The following is a 22,596-nucleotide window of genomic DNA, read 5'->3' on the forward strand; positions in this document are numbered from 1 at the left end:
GTACATAAATAAAATCAATGGAATCTATCCACGTAGAATACAAATAAAAGATCAAAGAATACTCTTTTTTTAAAAGTGACACTTAAATGCATTTTATTCTGTGCTCTTATACTGTTAGTAAACAGGTGAATGACATTTATAATTTACCAAACATCATTTGCATAAGGCTATACCAGTGAAGCTGATAAAAACCTCTTGATGTCTAGACTATAATGAGTGAAAGTGTCAAGCAAAAACAAATTTAAAAAAGGCATCATCATCATCACATGCTCTGTCTGTGGACAAACACAAAGAGGACCGTTGCAACCATACAGCTCGCAAAAGCTTTTTACAACCAGAATTGATGCCTGTTAGTGGCTTTCAGAGACCAAGGCTTCGTGTGTGTGTGTGTGTGTGTGTGTGTGTGTGTGTGTGTGTGTGTGTGTGTGTGTGTGTGTGTGTGTGTGTGTGTGCACGCGCAGAGTGTGGAGTATGATGTCCTCAAAGAAAATGCCTCAATTCAGATGTGAATGGCGAGGAGATGTGTCGCCCAGACATGTCATTCAGGATGTGACTGTGTGACATTAGTAGGTAATGCACAGTAAAAATCCTCTGTGTGAATTTATCCATTTGTAACTCTGACAGTGTACAAATGTAACCAAATGGACCCGTACGCAGGATTTTATAGTGTAGGCGGGCGCTGGCACTATAACAGGGAATGAAAAACACAAGAGGGTTGCAAAGACCTCAAACACAGTAAAAGAAACCAAACAAAATTCCTCACTCGTTCAGCATTCTGCAAATAAAAACAAAAAAGGAACTGGCTCCTCAGGAAAAAGGAACCCTTAGAAGGCGAGAGAATAAACAGAGGAATTATCTCTTAAAGATGACCCCTCCCACCCCGCTACCCTCAGGATGCAATTCGTTTGAACACTTTCAATAAAAAACATTTAACTTCAAACCTCATTCCCCTCTTAGGAAGAAACGGGCAAAGCATAAAATAAAATATTACAATCATATTTACATTAATACAATATACACAATATGGCTGTATAACTTAGGTTACGCCTGGCTTATTCTTAGTTGCGCACTGGTATCTCTCACTGAAAATAGCCGATCTGCAAGCTCACAACGCGCTGCGCTCAGTGCACTGTGACGCAGTGTGAGCTTGCAGATCTGCTATTGAATGCAGATACGGTGAGGGATACGATGCACGACCAAGTATAAATCAGGCTTTTAGTCTTCTTCACACTGTCAGAAAAGAATACTTTTCTCCGTCTCTGCAGGGAGTCAACTCCCCACTGTGGTGAAGATGCAGCGCAGTGCAGTTCATTTCTGTTTCGGGTCAAACACACATTTCCTGTGTGACATCAACCAGACACATTACGCCCCACACTAAAAGGAAAGATCCTCAGGACTGTCCACGGTTCAACCACAACACTGTGTTTGGCGGAAATTGCTCTTAATTGAAGTCCTAGGGCGTACACAAATGCCACGCAGTTTAGAAGCACAGATAAATGAGCGAGGGTTCACTTACTGTACATGTTTTTTTTATTTCTTTTTTTTTACTCCTCTGTGACACCGTAGGATATAGTTGTTCACCGTCCGTAGTTATAAATGACGATGTTGCAGTTAATGACACCAAATGCCATACGAGAGTGCAACAGAAACAAATGGTCTTCTTCACGCAATCCCCTTCCAGGTATGAGCAGGTAATATGGGAGGGCAGGTGGTTTGTGTCCTCACGTTGCAGGTGTGATGGTGTTGGATTGGTACATTATGTGTTTGAAGACACTGGACTAGACCCATCTGAGAAATTGGAATAATGACGACCATAGAATTGATTATGCTGGGTAGCATCACAAAGCGTTTAGAATTCACACATGCCTACAGTAAAAAACTGTCAATTTATCCATTTGTAACTCTGAGCGTGTGCAAATGTAACCAAACTGAACTCATATAATTATCTTAAAGGAGTAGTTCACCCCAAAAATGACTTGTTTTTGTCGCATTCCTAAGCCAATAATTTGATTACCGGCGGAAAGATGCTAATGTATCCGGTAGGAGACACAAAGAGTCTCCTTTGAAGTAATTTTTTGGGGGATAACACTGAGGATTTTACTGTGTTTATAAAAACATATTAGGCAGACTTTATCACTGTTTTCCTGAGTTACTCACTACACAGTATTACTCCATTATGAAAGCATGGTCTCACAACTCATTCACGCTACTCATTCGACCACATGTTGAGCAGGATGTCATCAACAATTGGCAGAGGGCAATGCAATCCATTAGCTTAGTGGGAGGAGAGGGCTCTGTCAATCCCTCTCCACTGAGCGCTGCACGACTGTTTGATTGCCAGCAGTCAAGTAGGGCATCTGAATAATTCACAGGGACAAACTGGGAGATGACGATGGGTTCTTCATGTTCTAACCCAGCCCACGGTCTGAATATCCTGCTTTTTATAGTCTTCTCAGGCTAACATAAGAGGTGAGCAAGTATCATTATTCAGTGGGAGCACAGACTGGAATTGAAAACAATCAGTGCATCCACTTATGTAGTCGCTAGATGGTAAACAATCCACTCACCTCAATTTCCTACACAAGTCCATCATAGAGTGATAGTGCTTGAACAATGGACGGATCTGCCTTTGACCCTTCCTGAAACTCCTGCAGGGTCAGCTTGCCGTCCGCATTCTGAAGCAAGAACAAAAATACAAGGTGTGAAACTTGAACAATTGAAGACGCTTGTACCCTTTATCGCCAGCAGGGGGCAAAAGAGGTTCTTAAGTTAAGTCACTTGTCAGTCCTGTTCCACACTGTTAGACCGATCCAGCTCAATGCACTTGGAACGGTAGCCCCCTCTCCTCCAGCCATACAAATGAAATGACTGAGCGCTGCTGTGTTGTAGAGCCAGTCCAATGGGCTGAGCTTTGGCACTGGTGGGACGTGCGGCTGACAAACACACACCCAATCAGACTCCGTCTCATCTTTCACTGAGCTAAGGAGGCTCTGCATGGGAGCCGAGGGACTGGGCATTAGCGCTCGACATTGGTAGCGGAGGAAGGTATCTGTGACGTTTATATACCGCAGGCAGAGTTAGTGACACTGCGGTGGCTACAGCGAACAGCTCTTAATTTTACAGTGCCAGTATCGAGCCCCACGGGTGGCAGTGGAAGGCACATTCAGTTCTCTTCATTGCTAAACGAATGACCATTACAACAAGACTATCACAGCGCTTGCGTAATGCCTTTTTTTTGGGGCTTTTATGCCTTTATAGATAGGACTGACAGGAAATGGGGAGAGAGATGGGGAGCAACACGCAGCAAAGTTCGTCGGGATCGGGATTCAAACCCGTGACACGCTGTCAGGCTGGCATTGCAGCCTAGGGTGCCTGGAGCTCCACGCTGCGGCCCCAGGCTGTGATACCTTGTTTTTAAATAAATGGTATTAAAAAAAAAAAATGTTTCATGTTGGAATGCTTGAGCAAAGCACTCTGCAACTACGGCATTTGTAATTTGTGTGATATTATTACCTCAATGTTGCAAATCACTGACCTTGTCCATCATGGCAAAAATACGGTCCACTCGCTTCTCTGGAGTATTCTCCTCCTCTGGTAACTCTACAGTGTTCCCCTGGGAAAGAAAAGCATGATTACAGTATCTACATACTCTCTATAGCCTTGAGATAATTCATGTTCAAGTCAAATATTAATTAATTAGACAGTCAATGTTTGGTATAACTTACCACCATCTGATAAATGGCATCCACAATGTTCAGCATCTCATCACGAGTGATGTAACCATCATTATCGAGGTCGTATAACTTGAAGGCCCCTGTAAAGAGAAAATTGCTTGAGTGGAAAATAGCTTTGAGTTTTGCCAGTGCACTGTAATCAGTTGTTCTCAAATTCTGCCCCAACCCGACCCTACTCGACCAACGTGTTCGTTGAAATATATATGCTAATTAGTCGAGCCATTAGTCGGGTTCCATGACAGAAAATAAAAAAATAATATACATATAATTTGTCTATTTTTTCTCAGTTTTTTTCGGGTTGTCAGGCCTAACATTATGGTAATTGTTCGGGCCGGGCAGTTCGTGCCGGTCCAGTTAGGGCCCAGTTAGGGGCCGGGCCTTAATTTTCAGGCACGTTGAGAACTCTAACTGTAATGCTAAAAGTTTTAAAAAATGATTTTGGAATTAACCCCAAATTGAGAAGGGAACAAACAAAATGTTATACCCCTGCCACCAAAAAGTTTAAATACATGCATATTGCTTAATTACAGTGTGCTTTACAGAGCAATAAGACAATGTTTCATTTGTTTTTGTGAAGTAATTAAAGGAGTTTATGGGCACTGTTTTAATGAGAAAACTAACATTGTATGTTACTGCTAACCATGGATACATTGAATCTTAACGTTTCCGAATTAAAAACAAAACTGTTTCATACAGTAGCAAAATGTTTCATGTACCATGTTGATGACAAGAGAATGCAGACCATGTTGTGGAAACTAAACTCTAACACCTAACTCTTACCCGAATCTTATCCAAAAGAACTATGCCGTACCTGAACCTAGAACTGCATATAGAGTTGACATGGTCCTTATCAGTTCAGAAATGTTGAGATTCAACATCTCCGTGGTTTACAGAAACGTACAATGCCAACATTTTTATTCTGACGATTGGCTTGCTTTAACAGCGGAATCTGTGCCGGGGACCAGAATTATACTGAAGGACCCCAATTCTCACATCAGGGGGCCTTGTCCCTGAGGATACAACAGCCTGCTGTAGCCTTTCTTCTGCCACCTTTTTGAGTGGTGCTAGCCACTCCAAGGAGTGACTTTGTCCTGGTGTGTGTGTGTCTGTCTGTCTGTGTGTCTGTGTGTATGAGCACGGCCTCTCTGTATGTTTGAGCACAGCCTCAACAGCTGCGGCTGATTGCAACACAAAGATGCAACCAGTTACACTAATTATACACACACACACGCACACACACACTCACACACAACACACACTTTTGAGTAAAAATACTTAATGAGTAAAAATACTTAAAATGAGTAAAAATACTTAAATATTAGTAAAGATACTTTAAAGTTCCTAAACTGAGTAAAAATACTTTAAATGAGTAAAAATACTTTAAATGAGTAAAAATACTTAAAAGATGTTAAAATGAGTAAAAACACGTAAAAATCAATAAAAACATTTTAAAGTACTTAAAATTAGTAAAAATACTTTGAAGTCATCAAAGTCTGTAAAAAGTAACTAACGAAATGAACTCATGAAAGGCACCACTCTCTTCACACTGGTGTGATTTTTATTTGCTGCCGACCTCTTTGTTATGCAATGCATAACAATCAAGCCTGAATCCTGTCATTTGAGTGTCAAAACGCACTAGGCCGGGGGTGTAAATGGAAGAGGTCGAGCTCCTTACATCTCAACTTCTCATCCAGGGTCCCCCGAGAGGTTACTGACAGGGCCTGGATGAACTCGGAGAACTCGATGCGGCCGTCCTGCAGAGTGACAGAAGGGGACAGCGAGAAAGAAAGAGAGAATGTTAGATGGAAAGTGTAAGTGAATGGCCCAAAGACAAGAACACCTTATCACTTTGCTGTACTTTTCACCAACTCATTGCTGTTTTTCGGCTGAAAATGGGGCCAGACGTTTGCTCCGTGTAAGCTGCTATTTCTGCCCCGCACCTGGCTCTCTCCCGAGGCTTAAATATGTCACCTCTGGTCATTAGTAAGATGGATACTACTGGTTCACTGCAAAGTTAAAGCATGCACAGTTAACCACTGTATATCAGAGGCCAAGATGTTTTTCATTGATTATACATTATAAATGGACTTCAAGGATAACACTAATATTTTCTGTTCTGTCGGTTTTGTTGGAATACCATCTAAAGCATCTTTCTGGAGCAATTCATAATGTCTAGAATCCAGTTGGATTCCTAAAATCGTGGCCTGCAGCATACTACTGAGTCTACCATGATGCAATCTGGGAACCCATCGCCAACTGAAAATGAAAAACAGCGCCCTCTGCTGTTTGTTCTATGTCTGTTGGCTCTGGGCGGAAGAAAACGTAGAGCCAGAGCGCAAAGGAAACCGGTGTTTTGTATGCCTTCAACGCGTCACTTCCGGTTGGTGCAACTATGTTTTCATTCCCACTAACACTATTTCTACACGGAACACTAACACCACTTCTCCCAGAGAACATCGATCGTTTTGGTTATAAGCCCACTTGTTTCTATGATGAAAGAGTAAGTTAAAATGTGAATATCTTTCCGTGGTTTTGTCTGCTCCGCGGACGTTATTGTTAAATTAGTTTCGGTTTGTTTCGAGGGGGAAAGATCGACGGACACGTGAATCCCGCCCACTACATTTGATTGGGTAAAGCGCGGCCCGCTTCCTGATCTGAAGGCACGCCCATGCACACTTGTTATGACGAACCTCCCCGACAGATTCCAACGCAGTGCAGAATCTGTTCTTGAGAGATTAACCATGATGTAAGATACTGAGCAACTGAACACAAAATGAACTAGAAAAGTACAAGTTGTACAGATTAAAATTTCAAACCACCCTTGTGATGCAATTTAACATAATCAACCAAAGCAATTCTAAGGGACTCGTTCAAATGTAATCATAACAGTGCATGAAAATAAATTCATTTTATGGATTAAATAAAAACATCTTCTGAACCACAAATTGACTCTATCTTAATGGAGGTATGGCCTATTCATTACTTCACATGCTGACCATATAGGCCATTCCAGCATCTTAATTCCTGAACATAGGCCTGAGGCAGGCTATGACTCTTGTCTCCCCAGCAACCCCGAATCCTCTGCCAAAGGTCAGGCTAACTATCTCTCAGACATCTGACCAGCCAGCCATTGTTAAAAAGACAATGAACTGACGAATGATTGTGACTATAAAAGTCAGAAAAAATTAAACCTATTATGATAACTGAGCTCTCTAGCTATAGGGTGCCTATCACTAATGAAGGTCACAGATAAACATCAGACAGAGGGTTTGTCTGATCTCCCTGACTCAAAATCAATACATGCCTGTGGAGGGAGTATGCCACAGAAAAGGTTTGCTTCTTCAAGACATACACCATTCATATTTCTTTGGAAATAATAAGGCAGCTTGAGAGCTATTTTTAGTGCTTCGACATAAAATCATGAGCCATCTTAAGAGCTTAAGTTGTTGAAGGGAGAGACATCTGTGTTTTAGTAAGAAGAAAATACATTACACCAACCTGACAGCATACAATTTACAGACATGCAAAGCACAAAGGCTCTCAGACAGTATGGTAATTAAGGCAGCACAATGAGTAGCATTTCTATATTTGTTATGAGCAACAAGAGCACCTTCTGGTCTCCTTTCATTGACCAGAGAGAAGCTGGTCATGTTGACCTCACATGACCTCTTATTAAAGACCATTAAATTACCACTTCCCATGAGGCTTTATGGATAGTATACCATTGCTTTTAACATAACTAATGGCAATAATCAAACAGCAACCCCATATCTCTTTATATACTCCTAGCTACTTAAATACAATTATGTATTAAATACAATTAACTCTTTGACTGCCAATGACGAGATATCTCGTCATATTTTGCTAAGGAATGACGAGAATGACAAGATTTTGTGTTTTCAGTGGTTTTTCGCTAGATGGCGCTGTTCGCCAACCTACGAGTCACCATTTGACTCCCAGTGAAGCAAAGAAGCAGCATATCACGTCATCGCAAAAAAAAAAACAGGCACATTCACTTCCATGTTAATGGATTTGGAAAAAATAGCTTTTTCTCTGCTTTCTGTTGCTTTTTGGCGAATACTGGAGATAAATATTCTATGATTTTTCAAAGGTTAGTGAAAGCACTCGAAAATCGCTGGCAGTGGGCTTAGCAAACTATGTTTTATTTCTGGCAGTCAAAGGGTCAGTCAAAGTAGAACATATATAAAGCAGGGTAAAAAAACCTTGTTTTCATCAAACACGTTGAAGACGAAGGAAGCAAATTTAGTTGGATCTCCAAAGGGGAAGAACTGTTTATAGATCTTCTGGAAGCCCACAGCATCTAGCTGTCCACTTGGACAGTCCTTGATGAAGCCTTTGTACCTGAGAGAGAGAAAAAAGAAGGAAACATACAGAATTCAATACAATGAATTTATAATAATTTATAATGCAAGGAGTACACACTGTACAGGAGTACAGTGAAACTGGAGATTTGTTAAATTATTAACGACTTAGACTACAGCTTGTTTGTAGCTTGTACAAGCAATACTCATCCATTTTGATACAGCATGCCAGATCGAAAACTTAGAGCACAAATCTATCTGTCTGGTTAGAAGATAAGACGAACACGCTAATCCAATAGTCGAAGCAGAGAGTGTTTAAATCTAATCAAATTACACTCCAGCCTTCTCTTGATATACTGTAATATGCATAACTGATAGATAGGTCTATGAGCTTCCTCCAGCCCCTGGAGATGGCCTATCTAGAGAGTGACTTAACATCTCAGTTCTGCCTAAATATAGAAGCATTTCATAAGCAATTTCAAGCACAGTCACTCAAAGGTAGGCAATTTCCTTGTACAGCTCAATACAGAAACACTGCATTAGTGGTAATGGGCCAGGGAAAAAGGAAGAAGGTGTCAAGAAAAATTATAAATGTTAATTTAGAGGAGATGGAGGAAATTGACAGAGAAATAATAATAACCTGTCAAGTAACAAAAAATAAACAGCCTCCTCATCAATGTAATGCTAAGTTCAAAGTTTAGCTTTACTTGCTCATCTGTGATTGAGTCAAGGCGGTCCAGAATGAGGCTAGGCTGTAATTAAGGCCAGAGAGAGAGAGAGAGAGAGAGAAATTGAGGAGTCTAATGGAGAATGACGCCCAGGATAGATCTCTTTCCTCTTACGGTCTAGCTTGTCTTCTCGCTCTAAAACTCTTTACTTTTAATCTGCCTGGTAGATAATGAAGGCAGATCCATGGTCAAAGACATGGAGAAAAGCCCGGTGGAACAGCTGGGAAAAGGCTGTTCAGAGCGAGGAGAGAGGGGAACCATGTAATTCTTACATTTTCATTGTCTGACGATATACAGGGAAATTAAAGCCTTGGCTAGGATAGATGGAATTCATTGGTATTCAAACGGCACGGTGCATACTATAATCCAAACATGACCTATTTGACCTGATTATTTGTCTCCCTTTCTCTGTTTCTAAATTTCCCCTCCATAAATGAATGAATAATAGTGTTTCATATCTGTAATGGAGTTGTGAGGCTCCCTATCTGGAGACCTCGATTACAAGCATTACTGATCCATTTTGATATCGCATGCCAGATCGTGTCTCTCTTCCTATGTGGACACAACTGCAATCTGAATGAAAGAATAACTAAAATCATAGCATCTGCCACCTATTAGTTGAGTAACAAGCGGATGGCAGTGATTTTGCTACTAGTCTACTAGTTTAATTAATGTGAAAACTCTACTTTGACACTTGTTAAGATCATACCCACATTAATTCCCACTTCCCACTGTTAATATCCTGCATTAGCCAGTCCTGCTGGGTGCAAGAATTTGCTTAGTGCCTGCCAGTATTTCTGTGATACTGTTTGAACCTGTGTTTTTTTTCTCCAACCCCTTAATTGGCAGACTACAGACAAAGATCTTATAATGCTAATTAAGAGAAGATTTGATATATGAAGTAAAACATATGGTACAGTAAGTACACATTTGGTGTGAGCTCAACGTAAGACAGACACACAGTGGGCAGGTACAGTACGATTATTCACTAGGGAGCCAGCATAAAGATAAAGTATTTATTACTGGCAATGGCTTCTATTACTTGGCAACTAATGTGGTAAGTGCGTCGTCGTGTAGGACATTTTCCTCGCGCTGTCGAGTTGGCAGGAACATCACGGTGCCATAGCATTCTGTTAGTGATTGCAGGTGGATCCCAAGCATACTAATGAAGTTCTCTTAAGAAGAGAATTAGAATGGAGCACCAATATGACGCACAACACAGGCTAATTGTGCTAATTTTTCTATATCTACGCCTCTAATTGCACACCATCTGGTATTTCCCCTGGTATAATGTCATCTCATCCCTCACACTCGGACATGGTGTGTGATTGCTAGCAGATCCTCAAGTACAGACCAAAGATCTGTGATGAGACAAAACCACTTTAAACCCAATTTATTTCATATAAAAAATGGTCTGAGTGTTACAAATGGACCACAATGGATCCAAATGGAGTGAAATGAACTCTCAGGATTTTACCATGTGCAAGCAGCCGCTGATGAGACAGGCTAGCACTGAGGCTGTCGAGCTGCTCATCGCCAAATGTGTGTGTGTGTGTGTGTGTGTGTGTGTGTGTGTGTGTGTGTGTGTGTGTGTGTGTGTGTGTGTGTGTGTGTGTGTGTGTGTGTGTGTGTGTGTGTGTGTGTGTGTGTGTGTGTGTGTGTGTGTGTGTGTGTGTGTAGGCTGACTCAGGCTGCTGCTGTGTGACTGTGAATGTGCCCGGGCTCCTTCCTTCCCTCTTAACCCATTCAGTTCGGGAACGCATCTGTGTCATTTTTTTTATTTCTTTGGCCTATTCAGAAATAGTAGATATACAAGCTCAAGCTTGTAGATCTGCTATTTTTTGAAAAATCGTGGAATATGTGTGCAAATCTTTGAATATATATATATATGTTTTAAAGCGAACATTTTTAACTCCGATCTGTGGTTCTGGGGTCCCCTGGAACAAAACATTTTGAGATGTGGGTCTGCGGGCCAAATACATATCTAAAAATGTTTTCTAAATCCTACCAGTATGTTGCTATATCAGTGGTGCTCCAACTTTTCCATGTCAAGGACCACCCAAACTTATATGTATTTGGCCGCGGACCCCCATTTCAAAATATGTTGTTCCAGGGACCCCCACTTGCTGGCGTTAAAACTGTTCGCTTTGAAACATATACAACATATATATATATACATATATATACATATATATATATATATATATATATATATATATATATATATATATATACATATATATATATATATATTCAATATATATATATATTCAATAGATTTTTTAAGTGAAGATAGACAGGAAAGAGGGCGAGAGAGGGGAGACACGCAGCAAAGGTCGTCGGGAACGGGACTCGAACCAGCAACGCGCTGTTAGGCTGCTTATGAGCCTAGGTCCCCCGACCGCAAGGCTAGCAATCCGGGCTGCATTCCCGGTCTTAATGGGTTAAGTGAGGGCATGAACAGTAGCAACCAGCTAGCTCATGAGGCGTTGCTCCTGTCATGCATGCAGAGAGTCAGGTCATGATAGGCAAAGCAGAAGCTGGACCACTGATGTGTGTTCTTCCTTTAAGCTTGGGTCATCATCATAATGATGATGAAACGTCTCTTGCCCCCGTGCCTTCTTGCTGTGTAATAATTGCGCCTTGTGCTTACTGTGCAAAAACCTATGTGCAGAGCAGCATACCTCAACTGTAATGAGTCTTAAACCAGTGACCCCTGTTCTGCCACTGGCCCCGGTCCAGAGGTTTCGCTGTTATGCTAATTAATATGTATATTCTGGACACATTACAATAATTATATAACGCTCTGTTGGGGGCGGAAACCTTGTATGTACAAAACCGTCACTTTTGGCCTAGACCGCTGGCGTAGCAGTCCAGGCACCTCGGCTCAGTGTAGCCTGACAGTGTGTCGCGGGTTCGAATCCCGATCCCGACCGCCTTTGCTGCATGTCACTCCCCATCTCTCTCTCCCCATTTCCTGTCAGTCTACTGTCCTGTCAATGAAGGCATAAAAGCCCCCCAAAAAATGTAATAACGTTACTTTTCAGGATATGGAAAAAATAACCTGTGTTCAAATAGATGTAATGTAGTTATTATTTACTCACATTTACACACAAAAAAAACATTAAGAGATGAAATATGGAGATACAAGGTTTCTGCCCTACAGTGACGATAACGTTATAATAGGTACAGGGCAGGCTCAGAAGCAGAGAAGAAAGTGCTGACTTCTGCACATTGATTAGGCCATGCAAGGACACCGTGTAGGTATTTCACAGTTAGTTACACACATCAACAACCTTATGGAGCCTCTGTCGCCATGGAGTTAAGTGGCTAAAATAAAAATGGCCTTTTAGCGCCCCTGGCCCTGCATACTACTGCTATAATCACTATGAGCAAATTGATCAAAAAGGTTGTTGAGGAATGCATGCATCATGGAAGTGTTTACTGCTGCGTCAGCGTTATCAGGCTTCAAAGTAACTCGGTCTTGGTATCGTATCATCAAGGCTTCAAAGTCACTCTATTTTCAGAAGATGTCTTGTCTTCGGCGCCAACGTATGTGGGAGAGAACAGCTGGCTTGAAATACACTATCAAAAAAACCACTTTAAATATTTCATCCTTGGGGTGGTGCAGCCAGTTAGTGCACTGACCATGTTCCTACTTGTTAGCCGCATGGATCAGAGTTCGACTCAAACGACCCATTATGTCTTGCATGTCTCTCTACACTCTGCTCTCTAAATAAAGCATCAAATGCCCCAAAAAGAATATTTTAATCCATTCAATCCAGGAACGCATACTGTGTCGATTTTTTAGCTATAACCATTATTTTATACTTTGGGCTATTCAAAAATAGCAGATCTACAAGCTACGAGCTTGTAGATCTGCTATTTATTTATTTATTTTTATCGTGAAAATCTTTGCTTCTGGGGATTCTACAAAAGCCTAACAGTTTTTTTTTAAAGAAAAACTTGTTGCTGTAATAGTGGTTCTGAAACGTTTTTCATGTCAAGGACCACCCCAAATGCATTTGTCCACGGACCCCCCCATCTCAAAATATTTTGTTCCAGGAACCCCCCCCCCCCAGATTTGAGTTAAAAATGTATATATATATTCAAAGATTTGCACACATTTTCACGACTATTTTAGCCAAAGACATCTAAAGTGACACAGATCTGTTCCCGGATTGAATGGGTTAAGTTAAGTAAGTAAAACATGAGCAACAAATTTGCAAAGTGAATTGTGGAAGTGGGTCGACATGAGACCCCGGCTACACCAGATGTTTGCCAGGGAAGACACATCTCGTCGTACAACTCACTTCACCCTCACTACAGTAACTGTTCAGGCAACAGGAGGAATGGATGAATGCGATATAATGGAGGAAATCATCATAAAAAATGCATGCTTACCACTGCTGTACTTCCTTCTCCGTAACTGCAAGAGAAATGAAGAGTGACATTAGCTTTGACAGGAAAACTTTGGGTGGCCTAGAACAAAATGTTTGCTCGCTATTGTTAGAAGCAACAGTAACAGCCAAGCAGTCAGATCGTTGATCATATTGGCCTAATCCTTTCTCACGGCTACCCTCATCTTTCAAAGTGAACCAAAAAACAGGAATCTATATTATGAGACGCAGAGAGAACAAAGTACCGTTGTCTATCAAAACGCAAACTTGTCAAATTCACAACTCGCTCATTAAGTGTGATTGATGCTTAGTGGTGTTGGTGTCGCACAGCAGAAATATAGTAGATCTACATATTGTACATGTATAACTCAGGCTTTACATGATAATCACAATATCTAAGCAATGCTAACTTTTTTTTCTTCTTTTCATATAATTATTATGTAAGAATAAGAATTCCTTAAAAGGAGACGTTTTGAAAAGGTGACAGAGTAGCAGAGTGGAACTGAACAGTGATACCATTATCATCACCAGTGGAGGAAGCTGCTCGATGTGTGAGCTGTATTATTTTGAGTAATATATTGGCCTATAAATGTACATTGTAAACGTCTAGCATTCAAAATCAGATATATTTGCAATGCTCTGTGAGTCTCTCTACTGTAAAGGTTAAATCATATGTATATTAATGATATAACAAATATCATTGTATTTGTTTATAGGGAGTTTGGGTGAGTTTACTTTGCCAGGGTGGACTTATTTCACTCCAGACATCACACGAGTGCTCAACTTGGGATAATTGAATGTTGGGCGTAGGGCAGATTTAGCTGTTCAAACAACTTTTCCCAACATTTATTAAAAAATATGTATTGTTTATGAGTGTGTTTTTTTCCACATTATTTGAATAGACTAGTCAGCATTTAAAATGATCTGTTGCCCTGCCTTAAAATGATCCAAGCAGTAGTGGACAAGTGAAAACAAAATGCAAGGGAATAGAAAAGACACGTTGAAGAATAAATGAAGGTCAGGAATAGATTAAAGAAATAGAACAGTTGAGGGAGCAGGATATGTTATGCCCACACAAGCATTATTATCTTCCAGTACCTAATCAAGCAATCCCTTCCGGGTCCCCTCTCGACTCTTAACTCTTTCTCAAGTAACCAAAAGCAATTTTCTTCCTCTCGACCCCTGGGCATACAGCTGAAAACAGGCGCTGGAAATCAATGGCTTTGGTTTAACCCGGCGGTCCGATGGGAGAGGCAGTCCTGAATAGAACCTGCTCTAAGGCTTCGGATAAAGGACCTCCATTATACCACCTGTGTTAATCATGATTACAGGGACCTTCTGCACGCCAATCTAGAGGCCTGACGTGGGCTGAAATCCCAGTCAATGGGTTAGAGGTGCATGGCAACAGGCACCTCAGAAATATCCTGAAGGTGGGCGTCCGCTGGCCTAGCGGTCCAGCCGCATACCACGTATATTGGTAATCCATCTTGACAGCGTGTCGCGGGTTCGATTCCCGATCCCGACAACCTTTGCTGTATGTCATTCCCCCATCTCTCTCCCCATTTCCTGTCAGCCTACTATCCTATCAATAAAGAGAGAAAAAATCTTTAAAATATATAAAAAAGAAATGTCCTGAGGTATCCTCCTGGGGATCAACTATAGATGTTACACATTACAACAAATAGAGGCTCATCATCATGGTCACTAAAGAAGGATTATCTCCCTTTAAAGAAGAAGACACTGCCTTGGGATAGATATCACCATTGAATCCATTCCATAAAGACCCTTTTCAAAGCGGCTAGTTTGACAAAGTGAAGTGAAGTGTTTCTGTGACATGAAGTCAGTCACACCAAAATGAAACACAACCACAGTTAATGTTATTACCTTCAGTTGTGTTTACCGGTCTATTGAGGCACTACACTGATCTGATTCTGCTTATCAAACATGTATTCAAGACAAGCACAATAAACCATATAGCCTTGAGCTGAAGAGTATTTACAAAGCGTTTTATGATGTGACTAATGCTCAGATCTTTACACTGGCTCCCTCCCTGTCTGTCAAATAATTGATTTTCAAAATATGATATATTGGTTTTTATAAAGCATTGAATGGTTTAGGACCAGAATAGCCTGACCTTGTGCTAGCCTACACCATGAACCATCCAGACTTCTCAGGTTGTGTGGGACAGGTCTGCTCTCTGAACCCAGAGTCAGAAGAACCAAATGTGGAGAAGCAGAACTCAGTTTATACGCACCACATTATCTGGATTCTGGAACAAACTCGAAAACTGCAGGTCTAGTAAACTCTAAGTTCTTTTAGTTTTCAAAGCTGAAGACTTTTCTGTTTGCTGCTGCATTTTTACTAAGATTTGTGATTCATTGCTTGTGCACTGTCATTTGTTTCTCTTATTTTTCTGCTTCAATTTTGTTTATTTATCATGTGTTTATTTTGCACGTCTCAATACTCTTAATTTTAATGTCTTAAGTTAATGCTTAAGGTTTTGAGTAAACTAGCACATTGAATTGCCTTGTTGTTGTAATGTGCTATACAAATAAACTTCCCATGCCTTGCCTAACGCAGTGGGGAGCAGAATAATACAGAGGCTACCAATAAGGTAGCCAGGTCAGGTAATCTGCATTCATTTTGGCCTCGATTTGCTTTGCTCAGCGTTTCAACCAGGAAGCCCATCATTGTGACCCATTCCTGGGCAGTAAATGCCAGGGTCAATCTCACGACTGTCAGCCAAGGCAAGCAACCATTAAATTGGCCTAAAAAGTCAATGCAGCCAAAAAATGGAGGCAATTCACCAAAGCTAAAACAATTTAATCAGAATGTATTACATAAGTCAGAGGCAATGGTCAGTAATGTAATCAGCCTATGCGGGAAAGAACAGAGCCCACTCCCTGCCTGTTGGCCCTGCAGGGTGTGCTATAGCTAGCTACAGTAGCTACGCCGCTCAAACTTGCATTCTGTCATTACTGAGACCTTCTATATATGGATCTGACAACTTAAGGGTGATTTATACTTAGTTATAAAATAGCCAAGCTTGTACATCTGCTATTTTTGGTGCACGCCATGGCATGCAACCAAGTATAAATCAGGCATTAGGCTTAGCATTGCCACTCCAATACATACCTACTCTACATCCTGTGGTCAGTTTAATAGCATAGTTGGTCTTTCCACGAGATTCAAGGCCACTAATTTGGTGCACAATTTTTCAGTTGATGTAGACTAGCTTTAAGCACGAGTAATAGAAAAATCTTTCTAACTTGCTCACTTGTTCACTGGGAGCAGGAAAACATTAACTAACATAAGTCTCAGCTTTGGTTTGTTTCTGAGTAGGCAACTGTTGCCATGGTTCATGAGCAAACTAATAATGATTAGCTCATACATTTTTCTTTTCTTTTTTTTAAGATGACTTGTAGGTTGCCTGTGAACAGAGGGCATTCATTACCAGGGAAAAATGGTCAAGCTTTTACGAAGTTCCCACTCTCTCTCTGTCAACAATCAATAACAAACAGTAACTAAAATGGCAGACAACTTCTCATGGGAGCATGAGAGAAAGAGGCAATGGGATTCAGAGAGAATTTGAAATGATAAAGGTTCACAGTCAAACCAGAGCAGAGCAGAGCAAGGGAGACAGCAAGAGATCATGCTGGAAGGGGAAGCTTGGTGTCTCTCTAAGCAATCCTAACCAGATAACATCCTAATGATACTATTCCATTCCCTGCTCAAAGAGGGTAATCAGGAGATAAAGGCAGAGATAGAGGGTGAAAGGGTAAAAGGAAGAGAGAGAGAAAAGAAAGAGAGACGGATAGACAGAAAGAGAGAGACAGCCAGGCATGACAAAAGAGATGAGAGGGAGAAAGAGCAAACACCACATCTCAGCATGAAGCCCAATCTTCCTCCACAGTAATTTCCTGCCACAACAGCCTTCCTTCGTTGCACCACGGAGAGACCCACCACGCAAAGAACACTGTTATTAAGCAGCCATTGGCTGTCAACTCCCACCCAGCACCTGCACACTGCAGAGCAATAACAAGCGACGGGGATAACCAAATATAATATAATTCTATTTTTGTCTTTATTTTCGTTGCTCTTTTTTGCTTTTTGCTCTGAACAATGGTCACAAAAAGTATAGATTCAATACTTTATTTATTTGTATCTGACTCATTACCATTTCTTTTGAAAGGAACAACTGGCCAGATAATGGCAGAATTGGCCTATTCTTAACGCTGTCATTTTGGAGTGCTGTAATAGCTCAAGTGAGACAACCCACTTTGTAATCCGAATTGTTCTCTCTCTCTTTATCTCATCATCCCTACCATTTTTCTCCACACTATGCTGTACAACTAAACATAGAAAAGGCCATAATGTATTATTGAAAAATACATGTGAAAATACTGTTTTTGATCCTGTAAGCTGCAAGCGTAACTGCTGATGCAAAGGCTTCAGTGTCTCCATATTCACAGATCACTTCAGCACGATTTAAAAACAGCTGATAAAACTTTTGCCAAACACGAACCAATCAAAATGTGCAGAGCCAGCTTATTCCCTGCTGACTATTATAGCATTGGTCTGCAAATAATGATTCTGCAGATATTGCATGAATTGGCTTAGAATCTCTCAATCAATACAATTCATGCCTGCAGTCAGGCCTGCACACCTGTGTTTGAAGTTCAACTGGCAGAATGTAGCCGAATTTGGAAAATGTAACATAACATGTTACACTACACCAGGGGTCTTCAACGTTTTCAGGTCAAAGACCCCCTAGCTGAGACAGAGATGAAGCAGGGACCCCCTCTATATTGTATAAAATTGTGTTTCAGATTAAACTTTTTTTGTTTACTTGGTCTGCTCTTTTTTCCCTCTACACCTATACCTCTTTGTTGTTAAGTTCACCTCAGAAAAGGGATGGGGGTTCAAGTGGTTAAGGTAAAAAAAATATCACACAAAGATTTGTCACACCCACTGTAGTAGCTCTGAGGACCCCCTAGGGGTCCCGGACCCCCTGTTGAAGACCCCTGCACTACACAGTGCTGGCACAGTGCTTTTGACGACCTCACATACTTGCATTTCGCTTCTTGTACCTGTATGAGTAGTGACAAAAAAACCTTCTTGATCCTTGATTCTACATGACAGTGACACTCAATACAGGGGACATGATAGCTGTGATTTGCTTCCTTGACATTGCCTGGTTTAACAGAAGTAAATGTAAGTTCAAGTTGAAATAGCACTGCATTGACATAAGCTCAACAGGGAAAGGACAGGACGCTACTCACAGTAGGTTTTCCTTGTCAACTCCTCCACCACCTCGGGTTTGAGCTTGCTGTTTGATTTCCCCATTGTCACCTCTCCTCCACGCCGCCTCCGGTTCCACCGTGGCACACAGCGCACTTCACTACCTCCACTCCAGTCTGATGCTCTGCCAAACACATACAAAAATGTGGGCCAGTTTAGGCGCAACGACAGGAGCGAAACAAAGTGAAACGCCTTTTTTTTCTGCTTTGGGTAGCAAAATAAAGAACTCCCACTCAACCTAGATAAGTCTAGAGGAGTCAGTGTAGTCCACTGTGGATGCAGCCATGGTGTTGTAAAAGATTTCAGCCTCGACACCCCCAGAGAGTCACGTTAAACCCCAGGGGCTCTAAAGAAGTGACAGCAAGTTGTTGAGCCCTATAAGTGTCGAGTGCCTGTCTTCTGCCTCTCCCTTCCTTCACAGCCATCCGTGTGGGCGAGAGTATATAGCGTTGTGATGCGTTGCCACCTTCGTGCCTGGTTACAGGAGTCACTCTGTCGCTGGGCTCTCTGCGCGCTCACAGATATTACAGTCCTTCTCTGTTCCTCTCAGCCCACCCCCCCCCCACACACACACTCTCTCTCCCCCACCCACCACCAATGTCTCCTCTGCTCTGGCGAACTTACTGTATAAGTGAATCCTCCCTCTAGACAGCTGAGATAAGGAGGTGCGTACACTCACTGACATGATGAACAGAGTGTACACTTATTCCCGTAATACCGGCAGACGTAATACTTTACAGAAACAACAAATAAAGAAAAGAAAAAAAGCTTTTAAAAAAGGTATGGGAAGACTAAATAAAAAAATTAAACATCTGTACATTTTGAGATGCAAATTGAAGAGTTAAAAATAGCTCCGGTCTGGCTCTTAAAATAAGCATGTGAGCTGTCTCATCAGCTTGTAGGCAGAGGGATTTAAAGGTTGACAGTTCTCTTTTCTCCTCCATTCTGACTCATAATTCTCCCTCCTTCCTGGCCTCACGGCAGCACACAGTATGATGATTTCCTCCTCTCTGTCACAGCAGACAGGAGATGAGGAGGCATAATGGAATTTCTTTGTGTCGCAGGCCTGCCTTCTGCATGCCTTGATGCCTAAACACAGCAACTGCCTGAGAAAACCTGTAAGAAAATTATGTACCACTTGGCACCTTCACAGGGAACATCTGCTGTTTTTTTCTGTCCATCCATGGCTGAGATTGTCACTCTGATCAGCATCTTGTATTTTAACAATCGTGTGGTACTCCTTGGTATAATTCAATATGATAAAAAAAAAGACGCACATGGGTGCTGGATCCAGAGACTGAAAGTTGACTTTCTGTCTATCAGAAGTCTTAGGAAGAGCTCAAAACTTAACACCTTTGCAAATTAGAAATCCTTTTAACATTGCATAGTTGCTGTCCAGACTGTAACTGTGTTCATGTAGCTTTAAACGTTGCATATTTTTCTGTTTTTTAATTGTGCCTTCTTTGGTATAATTAAAACACTAATGAATACAAGCAGCACACAAAAAAAGCTGTTAGATCATAATGCCAGAGAGACGCTGCCTCTCTGGTGTGTGTCTGTCTGTGTGTACTAACCCAGACTCCCAGAGGCACCAGAGTCATCAACGTGCACACTTGACTTGACAACGACCTTTGATTCTCTGTAGCAAAGCAGCAGTGTAGTAGTGGCAGTATCATTGACCTATTTTATATAGTCTTGATCCAAAGCTATAGTGGCAGGTAAAGTGGGTGGGATACCTATTTGAGTGGAGCATTTCATTCCACCAGCAAAGTGTCAAAAAACTAAAGTCAAGTCGTAACAGTTTATGACTAACAGAAGTATGCAATAAAAAATGCACCTTTACGTGTTAACGTTAGCCATGAACTATATGCATAGCCTACATTCAAAAACAACTGGAAATAGGTCAACAACAAATTGGTGAGATTAATTCAAAACAATTGAATGATGTGCCTTTGTCTGTGTAGTTACCTGTGATGCATGCATGTGTAACAAAGACATGCGGTTGCAGCAGCAGGTGGGATGTTGCCTTGCAGCGCCATAGCAACCAACGCACACAGTTTACACAGTCAGCTACATTAACAGCTACTACAGTATAGACACAGCAAACTGGTCTGGTCTGGCGTTGACAAAGAAGAAAAGAAAATGCGTGGAGAACTAGAACAGGTTAAATGCGGATTGTTTGTGAACCTATTATTATTACCTGTGGTTTAGGCCACTACACACGTAGAAAGTAAAGCGTCCCAAGCAGCCCCAGACAGTGGAAACGTGTCCAATGTTGTCTTCCTGTCGATCCTGCTGCCAGTGCCTTCCACTCTGTCTGGATGTCCGGACCGTTGCTTCAGATGTGCGATGGGAAGCTGCGCTTGAGTCGCTGAGAAGCTTGCATAGGTGTTACGCCAAAACGTGTAACCTATTGAATACTGTGACTCCAGGGGTCACTGTTTTTGTAAACTATTGTAATTTAGTCTTGACTTGGCTGTGAACAGACTTGGTTGTAATAACACAGGCCATGTTACAGGCAGGTTAGTTAGTTGATATTTAACAGTTGGGGGTTGTGGCTGGCGCAAAGCCAGGAAACTTTACGTGCGTCGCGTTACGCTTCCAACGAATTCTGGATTAAGACACATAATTCGTTAGAATGCGGGTTACGGTGTAACAAATGCCAAAAAAGGTTTTGCGTCGCCGCCGGTGAGTGACGTGGTTGGATCGGACTCCGTTCAGAAACAGAGGAGAGTCAGGAGACTGACGTCGCATTTACAGAAGACTCAAATTGTTTGATTTCTTGCCTCTGTAGCTTTTTGTTTAATACAATAATAAATGCACCACATCCATGTGTTGTAAATAAACTATGCTATAAAAAGCCAAAAGTGATTACAGGGATTTGGAAAGGATCGACAATAAGACAATTAAGTCACCTTCTTCTCCTTCTGCACGCCAATCAAGAGGCCTCAAGTGGGCTGAAATCCGAGTCAATGGGTTCAAGGTGGTACCAGCCGGGTGGCAGCTCCACTCGGAAGCGAGCAGATCAAAGCAACTCTGGTTAGTCTGGAAACTATAAACACCCTTAACTCACTCTGTATATGACGCTTTAAACGCTAAAGTAGCATTTAGTCATGTTTCAGACCAGGGAACAGCTTACAAGTCCATGCTCCTCTTTGACAGTTTATTGTCTCCGCCAGGCCGAGAGGCATGGCCGAGACTGTTCTGCACCCTGTCCGTCGTCCGTCTGTCCGTGTGTGTGTGTGTGTGTGTGTGTGTGTGTGTGTCAGTGTGTGTGTCAGTGTGTGTGTGTGTGTGTGTGCGTGTGTGTGTGCGTGTGTGTGTGCGTGTGTGTGTGTGTGTGTGTGTGTGTGTGTGTGTGTGTGTGTGTGTGTGTGTGTGTCGGTGTCCGTCCTTACGTCTGTGAACAGCTAATCTCCGGCACTGTAGGCCCCATCGAAATTAAACTGTGCACACACACATCCCTGGATGGATGCCAGAGCAGAACCTCTGCCCCAAACTTTTCACATGCGCCTGTTATAGCGACACCAGAAGGCCGATTTGTGCAAAACAATATTTTTTTACAGTACTTTTGACAGTATCTATAGTCATTAACTCTTTGACTGCGGACGACGCGATAACGCGTCAAGTGCTACTTTGTCCAGTTGGCCGTCGACGCGCTCGACGCGCTGGACGCGCGTTCATTGTTTAATCTCTGATTGCGCTATGCTGCTTAATATTCAATGTTATTCTCGAGTTCCACTTACTTCACGGACATCTGCATCCGGTTTCATGACCTGGATTCCGTTTCCGGTTTTTGATTCTTTTCCCCAGTCATTTTCGTCCAAAATAGGTAAACGGTCTTTCACACGGTATGACGGACAAACGGACAGTTTCTCTTCTATAATCTATGGTCTGGGTGACGATCAGTCATCGCCGTCGTATATCACAACGTAATTTTCGCCGATCAAAACAATGGGGGGGACGTCACATCCGTTTTCATGTTTTTCCTTGTCTAATCTATGAAGAAGGGTGAGAGAGACCCAACGACATGATCAAAGCTGTCATGTGCTGCGCTCTAGTGGCGGATTTGTGCTGGGTCTTTACATTATGTGTCCTTAAATTATTTTCA

At 41.8% G+C, this 22,596-nt stretch overlaps 1 protein-coding gene across 1 annotated transcript; it reads right to left on the reverse strand.

The window, feature by feature from the left end:
* Window positions 1-841: 841 nt before the first annotated feature.
* ncs1b (neuronal calcium sensor 1b) lies at window positions 842-18,561 on the reverse strand. Its single transcript, XM_080433164.1, has 8 exons — window positions 18,467-18,561; window positions 13,189-13,213; window positions 7,958-8,096; window positions 5,410-5,488; window positions 3,726-3,814; window positions 3,536-3,613; window positions 2,568-2,675; window positions 842-1,788 (listed from the first exon to the last, which is right to left on the reverse strand). Exons 1-7 carry the CDS (start codon window positions 18,528-18,530, stop codon window positions 2,577-2,579), a joined length of 573 nt encoding a protein of 190 aa, XP_080289290.1. The 5' UTR covers window positions 18,531-18,561; the 3' UTR covers window positions 842-1,788; window positions 2,568-2,576.
* Between the last annotated feature and the right edge of the window lie 4,035 nt (window positions 18,562-22,596).

Source organism: Gymnoscopelus braueri (assembly GCF_963280865.1).
Source record: "Gymnoscopelus braueri genome assembly, chromosome: 7".
NCBI classification, from domain to species: Eukaryota; Metazoa; Chordata; class Actinopteri; order Myctophiformes; family Myctophidae; genus Gymnoscopelus; species Gymnoscopelus braueri.

Excerpts from the sequence above, each read along its gene's own strand:
- ncs1b (XM_080433164.1), bottom strand. The coding sequence starts at position 18,530 with ATGGGGAAATCAAACAGCAAGCTCAAACCCGAGGTGGTGGAGGAGTTG. Across the intron at positions 13,214-18,466 it reads GTTGACAAGGAAAACCTACT|TTACGGAGAAGGAAGTACAG; the intron begins GTGAGTAGCGTC and ends TTTCTCTTGCAG. Across the intron at positions 2,676-3,535 it reads TTTTTGCCATGATGGACAAG|AATGCGGACGGCAAGCTGAC; the intron begins GTCAGTGATTTG and ends TTCTTGCTTCAG.